Source organism: Parus major, chromosome 2 (assembly GCF_001522545.3).
Source record: "Parus major isolate Abel chromosome 2, Parus_major1.1, whole genome shotgun sequence".
Taxonomy (NCBI): Eukaryota; Metazoa; Chordata; class Aves; order Passeriformes; family Paridae; genus Parus; species Parus major.
In genome coordinates, this window is record NC_031769.1 from 1,275,296 (window position 1) to 1,293,334 (window position 18,039).

The 18,039-nt window shown below is 44.7% G+C and overlaps 1 protein-coding gene across 6 annotated transcripts in view; it reads left to right on the forward strand.

Moving 5' to 3' along the window:
• SMARCD3 (SWI/SNF related, matrix associated, actin dependent regulator of chromatin, subfamily d, member 3) overlaps positions 1 to 18,039 on the forward strand; it is a 78,059-nt gene that overhangs the window by 19,385 nt on the left and 40,635 nt on the right. For 2 of the 6 annotated variants that reach the window (XM_015617503.3, XM_033519903.1), the window contains exons 1-2: positions 4,925 to 5,124; positions 15,961 to 16,178. In XM_015617503.3, the coding sequence (XP_015472989.1) occupies positions 5,047 to 5,124; positions 15,961 to 16,178 (296 nt within the window). In that variant the 5' untranslated portion in view covers positions 4,925 to 5,046. Of the gene's footprint in view, positions 1 to 3,091; positions 3,271 to 4,921; positions 5,125 to 15,960; positions 16,179 to 18,039 lie in introns of those variants that run through there. The other 4 variants (XM_015617504.3, XM_033519902.1, XM_033519901.1 and 1 more) reach the window with 4 other exon arrangements.

Here is an 18,039-nt window from a genome sequence, read left to right on the forward strand (position 1 = left end):
CCTTTCCCTTTCCCTTTCCCTTTCCCTTTCCCTTTCCCTTTCCCTTTCCCTTTCCCTTCCTTCACTACAGATAGATTTTAGAAACAAGTACTGGAAAGGCCTAACAGAGAAAGGAACCTTTGTGTCACACAATTTCATACCATTTCTGTAGGGAAATAAAGCAAAAGGAACCTCTGAAAATCAGCTGGTCCTTTGTCCTAACCCAAGTCAGAATCCTTACCACCTACATCACTCTGCATAGATGCTTGTCTAACCTGTTCTTGAAAAACCTTTGGTGACTGAGATTCCCATCCTTGCTGGACAGACTATCTCAGAACATCTCTACTGTCACTGCTGTGCTTCTCCATAATATCTAACATAAATCTTCCTGGAGAAATTCAATCCATTATTTCCTGTATTCTGTGTGTGGAGGAGCAGCTTTTGCCTGTATTTGCAGCAGCCTTATGGATACCTGACAACTGTTTTCTCTTTATCTTGTTTGGGCCTTACAGTTCTTGTCACACTTACTGTCCTTTCCTCAACCATCCTGGTTTCCTGGTTTCTCCCTCGTTTCCTCTGATGCACAGAGCCCCTGACTGCAAGGGCTGGTCTGGATGAGACAATTGAGAGCACGACAGAATTTCTTCGGACGAGTTCCTCAGCAATTCTGGAAAAATTTAATTTTGCAGCCTTAAGGAAATGTTGAGCTGGAACAGCTTGTGCCCTGGAGAACTCAGGGGATGGGGAGAAGGAGGAGAGACGAAATGAGGAGAAAAGAAGAATCTAGAGTATTGTTGTCAGTGCCTATGCTGCCACCAAGGGGATGAGAGAAGTGGGGCAGCATTCCTGCAGTTCCTGATCTTCTGAGGGTTTATCTGTTTATTTTGTGACAGTGTAGTTCTGTTAAGTCACATTCAGCTTATGATCTATCATATGCCCAGATATTTTTTCTGAAAAAAACTCTCTTCAGCCAGTTGTTCCCTGTCTTCTGTTTAGATGTTTAGTAGTTGATTTATATCCTTATGTGGAACCCTGCACTATTCCTGATTGAATTGTGGTTTGAAAAAACCAGGAAATATCTCCAGGTCCTCAGGATTTTAATTTTAATCATCTCTTGTAGCAAACTTGTAGCCTCTCCAAACGGTATGTTGCTAGGAAATTGAATAAGCATGTTCTCTAAGTACATTATCCATTTTGTTAATGAAACTATTGAATAATTCTGAACTCAGAAACAAGTGGACATTTCTTTAGATTAAGCAGAGCCTCAGTCTTGGGGTGTTTTCTGCTTCTAGCATGTCTTCTATGCTGCAGTGCATCAATTCCAAAACTTGCGAATATTTTAAGTTTCAGTGAAAAGAGCAATGCTGACTTAAGTGAAACTTGCATGAGGGAAACCATGCCTGCTTAAGGCAATCAGCAGCTTCATGTACTTCTATAATTACCTATAGATCAAAAAATTGCAAGTAGCAGCAGACATGTCTCTGTAAAACAACAACTTGGTTAGTCTCTTCTCTAATCGGACCATCTTAGTTTAGCAGCCTGAAAAGCCTGGATAGCAGCACAGAAGTTAAACCAAACCACACATACAGAGACCAGGTGGGCTCCCATCACCCCAGGAAGTACCAGAGAAGGAAGTCAGCCTTCCTCTGAAATGAAATGGTCTGGGACTGTGAGATGAAGTGATCTGAGAGTGAGTATGAATGAAGCCCCAGTGCATGCTCAGCCTTCAGGAACCACTGGAGGAACACGAGCCTTGCAGAGAGCCCCATGGCCAGAGATGGATGGAACTGCCAGGATGCTTGCAGCAGTTGTGGATGACTTGGGTTGAATCAGTCTGTTTTGAAAAGAACACTGGCAACTATTTTCTACACTTTTATGAATAAAGTTGAGAAAACAGAAACCCAAACATTTTAAAATAAAACTATATGCTGTTTCTCTTAATATGGGAAATTACATTCTTGCATGGTAACCTTCACCCTTTTGTGCAAATGCCTCGCACAGTAGTTTTCCTGGACACTATTGTGAAGGGTTGAAGAATCACAGGAAATGGGTTTCATTCTCAGCTAGGTGATGTTGGGCAAGTCACTTCCATCCATTTGTACCGTATTTTCCATTTGCAAAACCTAAGAACTGTATGTACTGATTTATTTTTTAAAGTGCTTGGAGAACAACCATCATGCTAAGTAAGAGCTGAGATTTTATTGTTGCAGGATTTTTAAACTTCTTTTTTTTTACATTTACTCAATTGACGGCTGAAGTGAGACTGTCATTCATTAATTTTCGAGTGGCTGGCCTTGGAATTTGGTGTTCAGGGAAATCTTGTTTTAGACGTCTGTTAAGAATATCCAGGTAGATTACAATATATATTATATGGTTTTCAGCTTAAACTAGTAGCACGTCATAGCAAATGTCCTCCTGCTGCAGAAGGTAATCAGTGACTATGGATGGAGACAGGGGCAGCCGCGGCTCCGTGCCGTATCTGCAGCTAAGTGGAAAATCAGGAAACCCTGAAATGCGCAGCCGAGCGCAAGCTCCGGCGGCGGGACAAAGGGCTGGGGGGAAGCGCTCCTGCCCGGCCCGAGAACAGCCCGCTCCCGGTCTGGCCCTCACCCTCACCCTCACCCTCACGCTCGCCCTCTCCGCCGCGGGCGGTGCCGGCCGAGGCGCGGAAGGGGTTAAAGCGCTCCCGCCCGCGCGTCCCCGCCGGCCCGCGCTGACCTTCACGGGGCCGCGCCGAGCATGCGCGCCCGGGGCCGCGGGGCTGCGCCGCGCCCGCCGCGGTTCTGCGAGCCCGGCCCGGCCCGGCCCGGCCCGGCCCGGCCCGGCCCCTGGCGGCTGGATCGGCCCAGGCCGGTCCCCGCCCGCGGCGGGGCCGGGACCGTGACCGTGACCGTGGCAGGCGCACGCCCTGCCCGTGCCGGGCGCGCCGTTGCCATTCGGTGCCGATGGTGCTGGCGACGGAGCGCGGGGGGACGCGAGGGGGGACCGCGCGCCGCGCCTCAGCCCGGAGCCGCCGCCGCCCCTTCCCGCGCCGGGCCCGTTAGGACGGCTGCTGGAGGAGCCGTTGCGGCCCGTCCTCAGTGCGCTTTGACGCGGTGAGGGCCCGCACCGCTCCCCGCGGAGGGAGGAATAGCCGCACGGGCCGGATCTGGGGCCGGTGACCCCGACGGCCGGGACTGCTGGGACCGCCGGCCAGTGCGGCACCCACAGCTAGGGCAGACTGTGAGGAAAATGCACGGTGTCTGCCGGGAGCAGAGAAGGGGCTTACATGATGGGACCCAACATTTCTGTGTGAGTCTGTGGTCTAAAAACCATGGTTAGACGCTGGCTGGATGCTGCCTTGCCAGTCACGCTGGTGTGTAGAATTTGGAGTCGTTTAAGTTGAAAAACCGCCTCCAGACCAAGTTTACTTGACATTACCACATCCATCAGAGACATAGCAGTTGGTTCCAGATTATATGTGCCTTTAGTTCAGCTAGAACTTGAAGAATTTTTCCAGCACAGAACAAGGAAATGCTATGCTGATATGCGATATTCTGGGCATATTCCTTGGGAGAGGCTGAGAGGGGGAACTTAAAACCACACTCGTCCTCCCTAGGTTTCTGTGATTCCTAGGTCTGTTGCCACATGCCAGCAGTTAGATTGGGGTGACCCTAAAAATCAGTGGAGGTCACTATCTTCATCCCCATCTTCAGAAGGCCATGCGACCTTCATGGCTTGCCCTTCACTGCTAGTCAATGCAGTGTCTTTTCTGTGCTTGGTTTTATTACTGGATGAAATCAGAATATTTTCTGTTTCTGATCTGATTCTGTTCTGTTTGTAGTCTTACCAGAAAATTCACAGCCCCTAGACAAGAATTTCAAGCAGAGGAATAGAATAAACTCCTCTTGTAACCTGGCAACATTTTGCCTATTGCTGTGTTAAGGGAGACCCGGGAAGGTTGTCCCTCGTGAGCCTCTTGCGCATGGAAGTGCCGGGAAGCCGCTGAGTGCCCCGGGCCATCACTGCGGGCTCGGCCATCACGGAGCAGCCACGCTCCGCTTGTGGAATGGCCGCCGTGCTGCCAGCGCCACGCCGGGAGGGTGGGCCGCTGCTCGCTTCCCCCTGGGCTTCGTGCTCCCAGCAGCGTCCTGGGATGTCACACGCTGTCGTGCAGGGCTTTGTGTGATAAGCAGTGAGCTGCTGATGTCTTACAGCAGCTGTGGTGTTAATAATTCGTCTGCCTCTGTCAGTCACTTGGGGTCTCTAGAGGATCCATCACAGTGGTAGCAGGGCATCCCAAGAATGGTCGCTGGGGAGAGGCGGTGGGAGTGGAGGGCTGGAAACAAGCCGTGGGAGCTGTGCCGCCATGCTGTCCCCCACCCCCTTCCTCCGCTGATCTCACACACTTTCTTTCCCCTGGCTTCCACATGTTGTCCCTCCCTGTTCCCAGCTCCGGCCTCCCGCTGCTTCTCTCTTGTCCAGAGGGGTTAGCTCTCGTCTCTCATGCTGGAAATGCTGCCAGCGAATGTTTCTGTGTGCTGCCTGCCAGGTCCCTGGGGAAAGGGCCTGGAAATGCAGTGCGGGAGGAGCAGTGGGAGCAAGGGAAAAGCACTGCTCGCTTGCTGCATTTTCTAATGGGAAAACATATCTGCGAGGTGCTGAGCTCTGTGTCACTGCTGAAGTTGCCCCCTCCCCCTTCCCCTTGCCCCAGAATTTACCATCCCTGATGCAGAGGAGGAGAAGCTGCAGCACTACCATGGAAAACTGAGACGTGTTTTTCAATTTGCCTCCTGCTTATCTCTGCTGTTTGGACAGAGAGGTTTAAAAAGCTGGATTTTCTGTCCCTGCAGAGTAAACAGACAGAGCCCGGCAGCACAAACTATTTCTGGCTTATCAGTGGAGGAATGCAGCAGCTGAGGCTGAGCGCGAGTGGGCCGTCAGGAAGGCCCTGAAGGGGCCCCCTCCCCACTCCGCGCTATTAGAAGTGTGAGAGCCCAGCAGGACTCAGAGGGGAGAGTTGGAGAAAAAGGCAGAAAAGGGAAAGAAAGAGGAAGAGAGAGAGTGAGAGAGGCTGAGCAGACCCTGATGGCTACAGATGAAGTTACAGGAGGGGCTCGCAAAGCTACGAAAAGCAAACTTTTTGAGTTTCTGGTCCATGGGGTGGTGAGTCGGGAAAGTTAGTGAGCTGGCTGGCTCTGAATAGAGGGATGAGTGGAAACTGGAGGTTCTGTGCTGGGCTGGATCAGCTCCTGCAGTGTGCTCCTGGGGCGCTGCTAGCTGCCTCCCCAGGAGAGCACTGGGGTCTGGGTAGCCCCCAGCGTATGCATTGATTCATTGGTAATACAGGCTGGTGTTTGGGGGGATGTCTGCTGTGCTTTTTGCTGTGATTCTCCATGAATGCTGAAAGAGCATGCTTTTCAGCCTGATCATGGTGCAGAATCTGCACTGGATCTAACCCAAATGGGCTTGTAGGACACTTTGTTCCATAATCAAACTTGTGTTTTGAAAAACAGTTCTGATGAGAGCCTGATGAAGCCTTGGGGTGCTGCCTCTGGTTCTTGTCTCCAATCTTGGCTCGTATGTATCCTCTGGCTACTTAACAGGTGACTTTCAGGGGCTTGAAGAGATTAGCTCTGCAGATCTGTAACAGTCTATGGAAACTCACCCACGAGAGAATTTCAGGGTGCCATGCTTAATTAAAGCAATCCTTCAGGTCTTTAAAAATGTTCTAGCTTTTGTTTAAGAATCAAGTCTTCTATCTCCATTTAAGGGGAAATGCTCACCCTGTTTTGCTGCCATTGGAAACGTTCTTTAAATGACTTTAGTGTCTGAGAGCAGTCACCATTTATAACATTTGGATTTCTAGCATTGATACACATTGAACAGAAATAAGGTTGTTAAAGAGCCCCAAGGAATGGGATACTGTTTGGATGCTGATAGTCCCGAGTGCTTCTTTCTTGAGGATCCTGGCACCTCCTGTGACACCTTTTTGAAGACATCAGGTGGGGGCACGTGCACAGAGATCTCAGATAGCTGTGGGGCTCATGGCAGGCTCTAGAGTTGTCCCCGTGCTTCAGGCTCACTCCAGATGTGTAGGATCTTGTGTTTGTCCTTTAGATCCTGGATGTGGTGGGACTGGCAGGGCCAAGGACTCTGAGCTGGCATTCTGCCTTGGTGAGAGCTGTGAAGAGGTGATGTGGTGCCAGTGTACGGGCCAGGCTGGGCAAGATTGGCAGCTGTTTGGGGGAGTGACAGAGAGCGGATGTGCAGGTGGTAGCGGTGGTTTTGTTGTGAACATGAGAGTTTGTCAAGGTGGTCTGGATTGTGATGGCTGTTTGTGAGCAGAACGAGAAGCACTTTGTGAGGGTGGCAGATAGGATGATTTTGCCTTTTCTGAAGTTTCCCTTGGCATTTGCATACCAGTGCTCTTCCTTTAGTGTCAAGAAGAGCAGTAAAAATAGTTAGGTGAATTTGCTTATTCCACATCTAGCTGGCCTTCGTGTGAAAGTAGCATACAGGGCTCTTAAGCCTGGGAAAAATTTAATTTATACTGGAATGAATATAGCAGAACTCATTTCCATTACTTATTTGGATGCCAGGAAAGTCTGCCTTTTCTGCCCTAGGAGTTTTCTTGCTAGTGGCGTCTTACTTGAATATATGCTTTAGCCTGGAATATCTGTATATATTTTCCTGCTTCTTGTTGCTGAGGCTGGGGTTTCTTGGCTGTTGTTCTGGTGCCTGAACACCTCTTGTATCACCCTCTCCCTTCATTATCATCTCCTTTAGTTCTGCTTTAGTGCCTGGTTTGTTCTTTCCTTTAGTTTTTTCCTCATCTCAGGTTCATTTTGATCAAAATATTGGTTGGAGGAGTCGCTCTTCCATTACTTAAAAAAGATGAAAAAAAGTTATAATTTCATTTTATTTCTGCAGGCCCTGTATCTTGCCAAATAAGAGAATGTGCCATGCCAGCCATTACCTTGAGTTTACCTAGTGCTGGCTCCTCTGTTTTATTACTGTGCAAAGTGTGTCAACACCTGAATTAATTCCTTGAAGAATTAAGCTGCATAGCAAACTTTAGTGGAATTTCTTGGAGTCAGTGCTCTAATTTCAGGGACCAATCTCTTCTTCAAATGACAATTTTTCAATTCCATATATGATAACATTACTTAATTTGGTTATTGAAAATTATTTTCTCCCCCCCCCACCAAAAAAAAAAAAAAAAGGGAGAAGCAAACACAGGTAGAATGTTGTTAGAAATATTTTTTTTCTTTTTTGGCACTTAAATGAATGGGATAATTCTGCAGCATTTCCTAAGGTCACTTAGCTCTTGGATTCACTTGATCTTTCTGGAAACATGTGTTCCTTTGCTAAGGTTACTTTGCCCTTTGGTCTTGTGCACCTGATCCTTCTTTTGTGCTTTTCCATATTGCCAGCTTAGATTATGCCTTCTTCTTCGTTTATTGTAGGCAGAAAGGATCCCCCTGAAAGGGGAAATCTCTTAAAGGTTAAAACTCTGAGTGGGACTCTTCATTCTCTCCTACTTGAGACCTTGATAGTTTGTTACACCTTTGATTAGCAGTTGAGCTTTTAGAAAGGTTAAATTTCTTTCAGTTATTTATTCTTACTATGCTTTTACTCCTGTTCAGTTTCATCAGTGTCTTGCACATCATTTTTTTGGGAAGAATTTTTTTTTCCTTGCAAAGGCTTTATCCTGTACTTCATTATTTTGTTGTTGTTGTCGTTCCTCCCTTTTTTTAGCATTTTTATAGGCAAATATGGCTTTAATCACGACATTTATGTTGATTATCTTTTTTTCAATGCATTTTCTGCTGTCCAGTAGTACATTTCAAGCAGTCTTTATGACATTTCTCTAGGTGTCCAGCTGTTGCATTATATTTTGCTGAACAAATTACTAGTCTTACTGCAGGTCATTCCTTTCTTCAGTTTCCTCTAGCCTCTGTTCTCTGCCATGGGCCTCATTGCTGGCCGAATCCCTTAAATGGATCCTGCCTGTGTCTCCCTCCCCTGCTTTTTTCTTTGTTTATTTATCTTTTTTCTTTTTCTTACTCAAACAGGTGGCTGCTTGTTTAGTCTTGAGAAGGTCCATGGTGTTGGTCTTGTCAAAACTCTTGTCCAGACATCTGTCCTCTTGTGACTCGATTGCAGGAACCTTCTCTTGGTGCCTTGTGCTGGTGACCTTGGCTGTGTCATCTGCACACAAGAACCTGCTGAGGGGTTCATTTTCTTCTCCAGTTTTTCTGACCTTTTTAATCTGCTTCTGTGTCCTTTTCCTGTTCCCACTTAATCTTCCTTCCAAAGCCAATCTTCTTGCTTTTTATCCACCAGATACCCCTATAAAGGTCTATGTGCCTTTCTTAACTCTGGAGCCATAGCTGTATTTACAATGTACTTGCTGTCAGTTCAAATCACCTTTTATTTCCATAGCGATCTCGGTCTTTGTCCTCTTAGCTATGCTTAGGAAGCTCTCTGTGGCAATATAAGTCCTTATCCATATTTATTTTCTGCTAATAGGTCTTATTTCATAGTTCTTGCTAATCGCTACAGTTTAATATTAGTTACACTCTAAGATTGCTAATTCATACAAGCCTGTGTATTGCTGATGTGACTCCTTTGCTTATCCTCAGTCCTCTTTTTGTTTGGCTATCTACCTCTCCAATTTGGTCATAGGATTTTATGGTAAATACATAAACTGTCATATATGAAATGGCATTTACAACAGTGAAAGAAGTGTCAGAGCATGTCAGCATGTAAACAAGTACTTAATATATATGATAAATAATTTGTCAGTGTTAGAACAGACTAAACATGGAGGCATGGAGAATCTATAACAGATTTATCAGTGATTTGGAAAAAGGGGTAAGCAATGAATTTCATAAATGAGTTTTGCATCTCCTGATACACTGTGAGTTTAAATGAAATGTCACCATTCAGGAGAAAGGCTTGAATGTGAGCTGCCTAGTGTCTAACTAATAAGAAATCACATAAATTGGTAGCCTGATTGGGAAGCAGGGCAGGGAATAATGCAGAAGCTATTGTACATCCATGGCATATACTTACAATAATGTTTTCTTGGTTTTGGTAATCTGTATGACTAACAAACCAGAGGACTGGGAACTTGGAGGACAGTAGCAGTGGGAGACCTCTGAAGGTTTCATCAATAAGGGAATAGGGATATTTTTGTTTTATTTATAATATCTAAGTATAGAGACTGATTATGTAAATTGTAAAATCTCTGTTATTGGAGGCTCTTAGGTACTGGTTAAAGAAGTAAACATCTGTCAAAGATGGAGATACTGGTGACGCTTCTTTGAGATGAAGAATGACCTCAAGGACTCGTATTTTAGTATATTGTAAAAGTTATGGAGGTTTTACTAGAATGAGAAGAATTAAAGATAGTTTCCCAAAATTGAATGATGGTTTGTTTTAGTTTTAAGTGAATAAAAGTGACTGGTCACAGGGTTGTAGAGATCACTACTGGCAATAGTGAGGTGAAGAAAGTCAGGCCAAGTTTGAAAAAAGTAGAGCTTTTGCTAATGAAAAATATCCTACTAATTTTTCTTTTGTCATTGGTGTAGATACTGTCTTGTCAGAGCACAAGCCAGCTGACAGTGGAATGGCTAGAAAAGAGCCTCATGAACTGTTTGTTTTGGATAGTTTGTTCCTCTTTCTACCTGAGAGTTTCCTGCATGGTTCTCTCTTCAAGGGCATTTTCAGGGAATGGGGCCTGGAATGGAGGCACTGGTTTGCTGTGTGCATGTTCCCTGTTGTGGTCAACAAGGAGGTATTTGGGGTGAGTAGGGCAGCCTGGAGAAATCACAGGACTCTATGGCAAGGAATTTCATTGGGAAGGTGGTTGCAGGGGACAGCTAGAGTGAAAACCTTGTGCAACATTCAGCTATGTGAGCAAGCTGCTGGTAGAGACTGAAGGTTTGTCTTTTTCTAGCCCTGGACTGATTTCAGGCTTTCAAACAGAGAAAAGTTCATACATAATGAAGAAAATAAAATCATATTAATGCTAGTCAAGGCTTGAAAATTGAGGTCAATGTGATTTTGTGCAATGTGGGCTTGTTTTAAACAAGTTCTGAGTGGCTGGTGGAGAAAACTTGGGTTTGCTGATGAATGTAGATGTATGGATAAAGTGGATCTGTGAGATGTTTGAACTGCTCTTCTCTTTCTAAAATATATATATATATATATATATATATATATATATACTATAGGAATATGAAAATAGACTGGATCATTTAGTTCAGTATCCCGTGTAGAATGGGGACAGTGCAAGGCAGCATGGAAGTAAAGGAACAAGGCAAAACCTTTAGTGATCGTTCATACGAATACTCTGATTTGGAGCTTGGGAGCTTTCTGACCCAAAGCTGCCCTCTGTGTAGTGCCTCTGTGTGGATTTTATTTATGGAGGTTGGTCTAATGATGTCTTCCTGAACCCTTCTAAACTTCTAACAGTCAGTGTTTTCTGTCAGGATTTTTTTTCAGCTTATCTAGCATAAGGAATTACCTGCCAACTGTTCACTGTTATTGTAAGGGAAGAGACAATGAGCTCTTGACCAGCTTCTTCTCTCTCCAAGCTAGTCGTGGTACTGCAGAGCTCTGTTGTTCCTCTCCCTCCCAAAGCCATCCTTTTCATGAGGTACATTTTGGTAGTTCTTCACACATACATTAGATCACAGCAGTGGTATGATCAGATCTGCTAATGCTAGATTGTTCTGAGCTGTGAACAGATATGCATGAAATAAAGCTGAACTTCATCTCATGCTCCGATTCACAGTTCTGCAAACGGGATGCTTTCTAAGTTAAAGACTTCTGGATTGTTGTGAACATTATTAAAATATGTGGTACCTAGAACACTTGGACTTACAGGCTGAGAGCTTTTGGGAAATGGAGGAAGGTGAATATGGCAGAAAGCAAGAATTACAATACTGATGTTTCAGCTTACTAAGCCTCTAGAAGATTCATAGACATTAAAAAAGATAACTCGTGAAGTAAGCTCTATAATTGTAAGAAGGAGAGAAGCCTTGTACCAGTTTTATTTGTTGTACTAAGAGTCCATTTTGAATCAACATATCCGATTGGGAAACCATTTGCGCAGTCAGAAACTTGTTGCCATCACACAATATCAATCTAATCTAAATTTCTTAAGGGTTCCAGGTACTTCTGGTTACTCATTCTTAGTTCCAGACAGCATCAGGTATCTCCTCCTGCTTATGTTTATGCCCTATAGAAATCGTAGAATAGTTGGGATTGGAAGGAACCTTAAAAAATCATCTTGTCCCACCCTTCTGCCATGGGCAGGGACACCTTCCACTAGACCAGATTGCTCCAAGCTCCATCCAGCCTGGCTTTGAACACTTCCAGAGATGAGGCAGCCACAAACTGGGCTTCATGACCCTCATAAGTAAAGAATTTTCTTCTAATCTAAACCTACTATCTGTCAGTGAAGCCCTTCTCTCTTGTTCTGATACTCCAGGCCCTTGTAAACAGTCTCTCTCCATCTTTCTTGGAGGCTTCTTTGTAGTTAATAAATAAACTGTTTGTATACTTGGTGGTGGTGGTTATTCTCAAAATCTGTCAGTGTCTCTGCAGCTGGTGGCTGTTCCCAGCTGAGTCAGCCGTAAGAGCCTCCTGTGTGGTGTTGAGGTGATGGAGTCTGTTAGGACAGGGGATTGCTCGAAGTGTAGCTCAGCACTCAACTGCAATGCAGCAACTCCTGGTTCTCTGTTCAGTCTCTTTCTGAGGCCTCTTGTGGGTGTTTTTGCTTTACTTTACTTGACACTTCCTTTTACTTTCACCTGTCAGTTCTCCAGGTTATTTTCCTCTTACTGCTATGTCCAGACAGGACTCCTTTTTTCTGCTTCTGTGTTTTGACTGCTGTGATGCACATCCCCTGAGAAAAGACTCTGCAGCAGAAGAATGTAGAAAAGCACTGCTCTAATGTTGTCTTTGTTATTACTGTCAGACAGAAGTTCACTTAAGGATCACAAAGAGGACAGAGGCAGAGCTCTGATGTGACGGGAAGTTCAGGAAAGGAAAACAGCAGACAAGCCAAACGTGGCTTTGGAAACTGGTCAGTGGAAGGCAGTGAAGGGCTGTGGCAGCAGGTGTCGGGGGGGTGGGGTGGTGGTGTTCTGCTGCACTGACAGTGTGTTCAGCTTTGAACAGCTGTGGCCAGAGCAGTGATGTGCACGTGTACACAGGCAATCAGCAGAACTCTTGGGTACCAGTACATGTGCATGAAATATTGGTCGTGTTCCTTTGTGCACTGTACTGCCTTTGCCTTTCTGCTGTGCATCACCTCTGCTCTGTCTCTGCTTCACATTCTCAGAGCTGTGAGAGTGGTTGCTTTAGCTGGGGACAGGCTGTGGTCTTCCTCATTTCCTATGACCCCCAAGTGGTTTTGCCTTCCGTCCAGTGAGGTGTTTGTGCAATTAATACATGTAAATGGAATCAGTGGAGGTAAAAAGGAGATGGGACTCTGGATACAAACAGAGATGGGTCAGGGGATGGCCATCTCAGGTAGATGATTTTCCAGGAAGGAGGATGTGTCAATGCTGTTTTGCTCATCAGCATTTTCCATGGATGCTTCTTGTTTAAGATAGTTTCCATCCTGCTGAGGAGGACAGGGAGAGACAGATCCTAACCTATAGATGGATGCACCTTCAAGATTTCTTTCAAAAGTCATAGTAGTACTGGAATACTCTTCAGTATGAAGACATTTTTTTTTTAATGTCACTATTGTGAAAAATTTGATGTATTGTCCATCACTGTCTTGTCTCACACATGCATTTGAGAGCAAAATAAGCTTTTAGATAAGGTGAGATACTGCGTGTATGTTCTTCTTCTCTAAAAGTTTAAGTAGATGAAGCGTTTCTGTATCTTTGGGAGTCTGGTGGGCTTGCAGGAGGAAGACAGTTGCACAGTTGCACAGTGAGTAATATTTTATCTATGAGTGATATCAGAGGTAGGGTCATGAGAACAGAGGTGAAGAAATGAGGTGGTCAAAGGATGAGATCTAATGTGCTTTTGCTAAAGCTGCCTCTCTTTTCTCATGTTTGTGCTTTCGCTGTGTTTCTCTGTTTTAGAGCTTAACAAAGGAAACTGAAGGAAATTCAAAGACATAACACCAAGACTAACAGTTGATGTACCTTGCTGACTTCATTCGTTAATCCCAAAGTTATCCTTTAGAGCAGCACCAAAGTGGGCCTTCAGTTTCATCCATGTGGCCAGTCAGTCTCCATGAGATGGCTGTGCTCAGGATCCAGGCTCTTCTGAATCACTGTCAGATGTCCCCAGCTGACTGACAGGCAGCAGCTGGCCCGGTGGTCTGCCCTTTGCTGGAAGGAGGCCACAATGTGTGGTTTGACAGATGACAGATCTTAAATACAGGCTCAAGAGAGAAGCATTTTCTGGGCCATTTCTTTCTGCCTGGGTCAGAGGGTGTGGGGGCACGCACACAGGAACAGAGAGCACTGTTCCCTCCAGCTGTTCTCGGGGCTCCAGGCTCATGGCAGAAGACATTTGGAGCTTTGCACAAAGCTGCAGGGTTGGTCTGCCTGCTGCTCTCTCCATGGCCATACCTGCCATTGCTTTCTTATGTCAACAGTTGCTGAATTCACCTGCTTGGATCCCTGCACTGGTGACTCTTCTACCTCTTGCCTTGCTTCTCTGTCTGTGCCACTTACAGCCCATATTGGTTCTTTGTTGATCATCCATTCCTCTCCTTTCTCCAGTTTTCTTTATAGATACAAGCATGAGGATATCTTAGATTTGTGATGATCAGGGAGGGCACTGAGCTGGGGCTTGGGGAGCTATAGTCGATCTGGGTGGTTAATTTGGAGATGCAGGTCCAAATTATTTTTTGAATAATGTTTTATTAAAATACATAGTTACATATTTAGAAATAATAGAAATTATGAAATAAAGCTTAAATAAAATATGTGTATATATATATATATATGTGTGTGTGTGTTGACTGTGCACTAAATATTTTCTTCCTACCCCTAGTGGACTGGCTTGCATACCCTCAGGGTGCACGCATCTCACTTTGGGGTCCAGTAGTGTATTTCTCCAGTAAAATACTTTTTTGGTCTGCAGCTGTTGAGCCAAATATGTCTTCCATGTTGTTAGCACCCCTTTGGAAGAGGGTTCCACAGGTTGATACCCACAGTGTGACAGACTCACCCCTCCAGTGGTCTGTGAGCCTGACCCCTCTGCTGATGGCCAGGGCTCATTATTCTAGAGGGGGGCAGTGAACAGTCAATACCCAACTGTTCTCTCCAGGCCGTATGTGATGGCACTTTGCCCCTTTAGATCACCTTGTATCACCTCTTTCCAGATGAAAAGTCACAGTATATTTACATTTACTTCCATGGATGCAGTTCCATACATTAAGAATTACTGTGTCCTTGTTTCAGCTCGGCCCTGCCATCACTGAGCTGCAGGAGCCAGAGCTGCACACAGATCTTTCCTTGTGGACACACCATGGCCATGGAACCACTGGTATCTTCTGTTCCATCCGCTCTTACTTCTTTTCTTTATGACTTTTTTTGACCTCTAGTAACCAGTAAGCAGATACTTTTCTGGAAGTGTCAGTTTAAACAAGATTTTGGTTCTGCTGGACAGCAATCAGCTTAGGGCCCATTGCTTTGTCTGTTTGATTGTTTTTTCCCCTTTTGTAATTCAGTTCAATATGTATTGAACTACATTTGCAGCTTCCTTTTAAGTGTTCATTCTGTCTCATAAAGTCCTTCTGCAGGTCTTAAAGCTGGCCTTCATCCTTGCCAGCATGATTAACTCAGCATTACCAACAAACTTACTCACTTCCTTGCTTTTTTCCTGGCTTTTTTTGGTTCTTTTTTTTCCTCCAGGTTGTTTTAAATATACTGAAAAAGAGAAGTCCCAGCAAAATTTTACATGTGCCTTTCTTTTATTTTCAGAACCAATTACTTTTGCCTCATTTCTATCCTTTAACCGATTGTGTATCAATAATGGATGCCATTGCCTCTTGGTTTCCTTAAAAGACCTTGTAGAGGGACTTAGCTTTCAAAGGACTTCTTATTCTCATCCTGGTTCAAACACCTAGAGAGTCTGTGTGTGTCTGTATTTCTGCATATATGTGGACATATACATATTGATAATTCTCAGTATGAGACTAAGCTCATCTCTGTTTTGAATTGCATTTTACAGGAAGTAATTATTTTACTGGTGGTTTTCCTCGATGACTATAAACTTTAAGAGTTTAGAATTTGGTTTACTGTGTGTCTTGTGCAGCATTGAGCTTGTGATTTGATCCAGTGTCTCTCAAAAGCATGCAGAAGTCAACATAAATACCAGGGCTTTACAGTGGCTGCAGGGGCTGCTGACAAACTACCACATCCATTTTATTTTTTTAATTCCTTTTTTTATTTTAAAGGCTTGATTGGAGACATGACCTTTTTCTTAAAGGATTACTGTTGCATTATGAACTTACACTGCTCTCTGGTGTAGGCGAAGTAGAAGGCTCTTAATGTTTATGCTGGTGTTTTGCCTGTGCTGGTTTCTGTCTCGCAGCTGATGAGAGCCGCGTGCTCGCGGTGCAGCGCGTGCGGTGGGAGCGTGCTCGCAGCCCTGAGCAGCACGTGAGCTGCACCGCTTTGGACTGTGTGTCACTGCCATGAGGTGTTCTCTTCGGCCTGAAGGTAGAGCTTCCACCTGTACCTGGTCTGGATATGCTACTGACCACTGAGTGTTTTCCCAAGCCTAGTATTTCACCTCTGTTTCCTGTCTGCTTTATCCCTGAATGCCTCTTCGTGACATCCAAGATACACCAGTCACAGAGTTTACGTGCTTTGTGTTGCTGCTTAGTGCTTATCAGGATGGTCAAAAGGGGAATCTGCTGGGGCCAGTGTTGCATGATGTACAAATGTCTTGGCAGCTGCAGAAACAGGAACCAGACTGGCTTTTCTTTCTGCTTCTCTTTTCCTCCAGCGCCCTGGGATGCCATCGGGAGCTCGAATGCCCCATCAGGGGGCTCCCATGGGTCCTCCAGGCCCCCCGTACGTCGGAAGCCCCTCTGTGCGACCTGGAATGCCCCAGACTGTGATGGAAACAACAAGAAAACGCACTGCGCCGCAGCAGGTCCAGCAGCAGCAGGTGCAGCAGCAGGTGCAACAGCAGCAGCAAGCCACTCAGAACCGAGCTAGGAGGTGAGTGTTCTGGAAAGAAAACACAGGAGGACAGTTTGAGGAAGGAAAGATGATACCTATTTAGCAGTAGGTAAGACCTTTAAGATCAAATGAGACAGAATTGAAGATCTATGTATTGTCAGTTTTTTCAGCAGGAAAAACACTGGTAAATTTTCTGGGTTTTTTTATTTGTGAATGGTCTTGAACAAACTGACCTTTAATGATGTCTGGTTTTGAAGTTACTCTACTTTTATTTTTCAGGTTTGTCAGGCCATAAATCTGTTGAGTATGTTTAGCCTTTAGAATTAATGAACAGTTCTCTTCTAATACAGTACAATTATGTATTATTTGTTGCCTGTTCTCTATAACTGCTCTGATTTCTGACTTGCTAACAAGTTTGTCAATGACACAAGTGGAAGAAACTTTGGTTTGTCATGTGAATACTTGTACTATGGTCATTCAGAAAAGTAGTCATAAAACTTGCAGTTGTCCCAAGTGTTTTTACATATAATGTAAATAAATACGCACTGGAAGTAATTTCATAAAATTAGAGAGACTTCTATATCTCATACAGCGATTTCACATTTCTTTCTGATATATGCCTACCTTGTACAACGCATTCTCTCTTAAAAAAAGTTAATTAATTTCTTTTTGCAGTGTATTAGACCTTATCAGTCTTGAGTGCTGAGTCTGATCCACACACACATAGGGTGCAGTCATCTGTGTGGGCTACCTTTTACAGAATCATTATAGATGTATATACAGCTTTCAGGCAGTGTTCTGGTGGTGTCAGGGAATCCATCTGTAGGAAAAACGTACCTCTCTAATCTCCGTTCTTCAGGAGCCCTACTCTGTCCAAGTTATATACCTTGGATCAGCAAGCCAGATTTGGGAATGCTTATGTCTGGGATGCATCTGGAAAGGACACTGATCTTGAGAGTACAATTGAAAAAGGTTGAACACAGAAGGAGTATGAGTGCAGCATGTGAGCTCAAGCAGTGCATGGGCATCTTGGAGGCCTTGCCCACTACCAGCCAAAATGCACATTCTGTAACACCTCCCAGAAGGTTCTCCAGGAAATTGCACAAAATGCCCAGCCTTCAGGTACTAGGATGGATATAACCTGAAAAATTGCCCCTCCTGGATAATTAACGTAAACTTTAGTCACTAACTAGTTTCCAGGGAGCATTAAAGGACAGTATTTGCTAAAAGTTGGTGCCCTGACTCGCAGAAAAAAGTTCTCCTCCCCTGTTCTTAGTTTAGGACCCAGCAGTGACCTCTATGGCCTTGAGCCCTGTTCACACCAGTGTTCCCTGGGTACTCAGTTTCTCTGTTTCTTCTGCCATGCCTTCCCTTGAGATAATGTATTGAATGTTTTCCCTTTTTTCATTTCCACCTCCCTGTGATTTCTCATTCTGTTTCTTCAAGCACACTTTTCTGGCACCTTGGATCCAGTTCTGGGGGGTAAATGAGTTCCATGTTTTCTAGCACGGGCCAAGAAAGTTGCACTTTTCCTTTCTCAGCAGTTTTGGTGGAGACAAAAATCTCATTTTTGTAACAGACTATTGAAGAACTGGTTGAGATCCTCATTGTTTGGGGATGTTGCTTTGGTTTTTTTTCTTGCTTTTTATTTGCAAGCATGTGGGTTTGTTCCAGGTAATGCGTATCCCAGTCCCTTTGGGAGGCTGGAGCTTGCTCAGCCTTTACCTCCAGATTCTGTGAAAGTGTTTCAATGCAGATTTGATTTTGTGAGTTGTGGAAGGTGTTGGAGTTTCACACCATGTAACATTCCATTCCCAATTTTCCTACACTTTTTAAAAGGGATATTGTTCACCTATTAAGTTGGGTGTAACTGAATTTTCTGCCCTCTGCACCTCCGAGC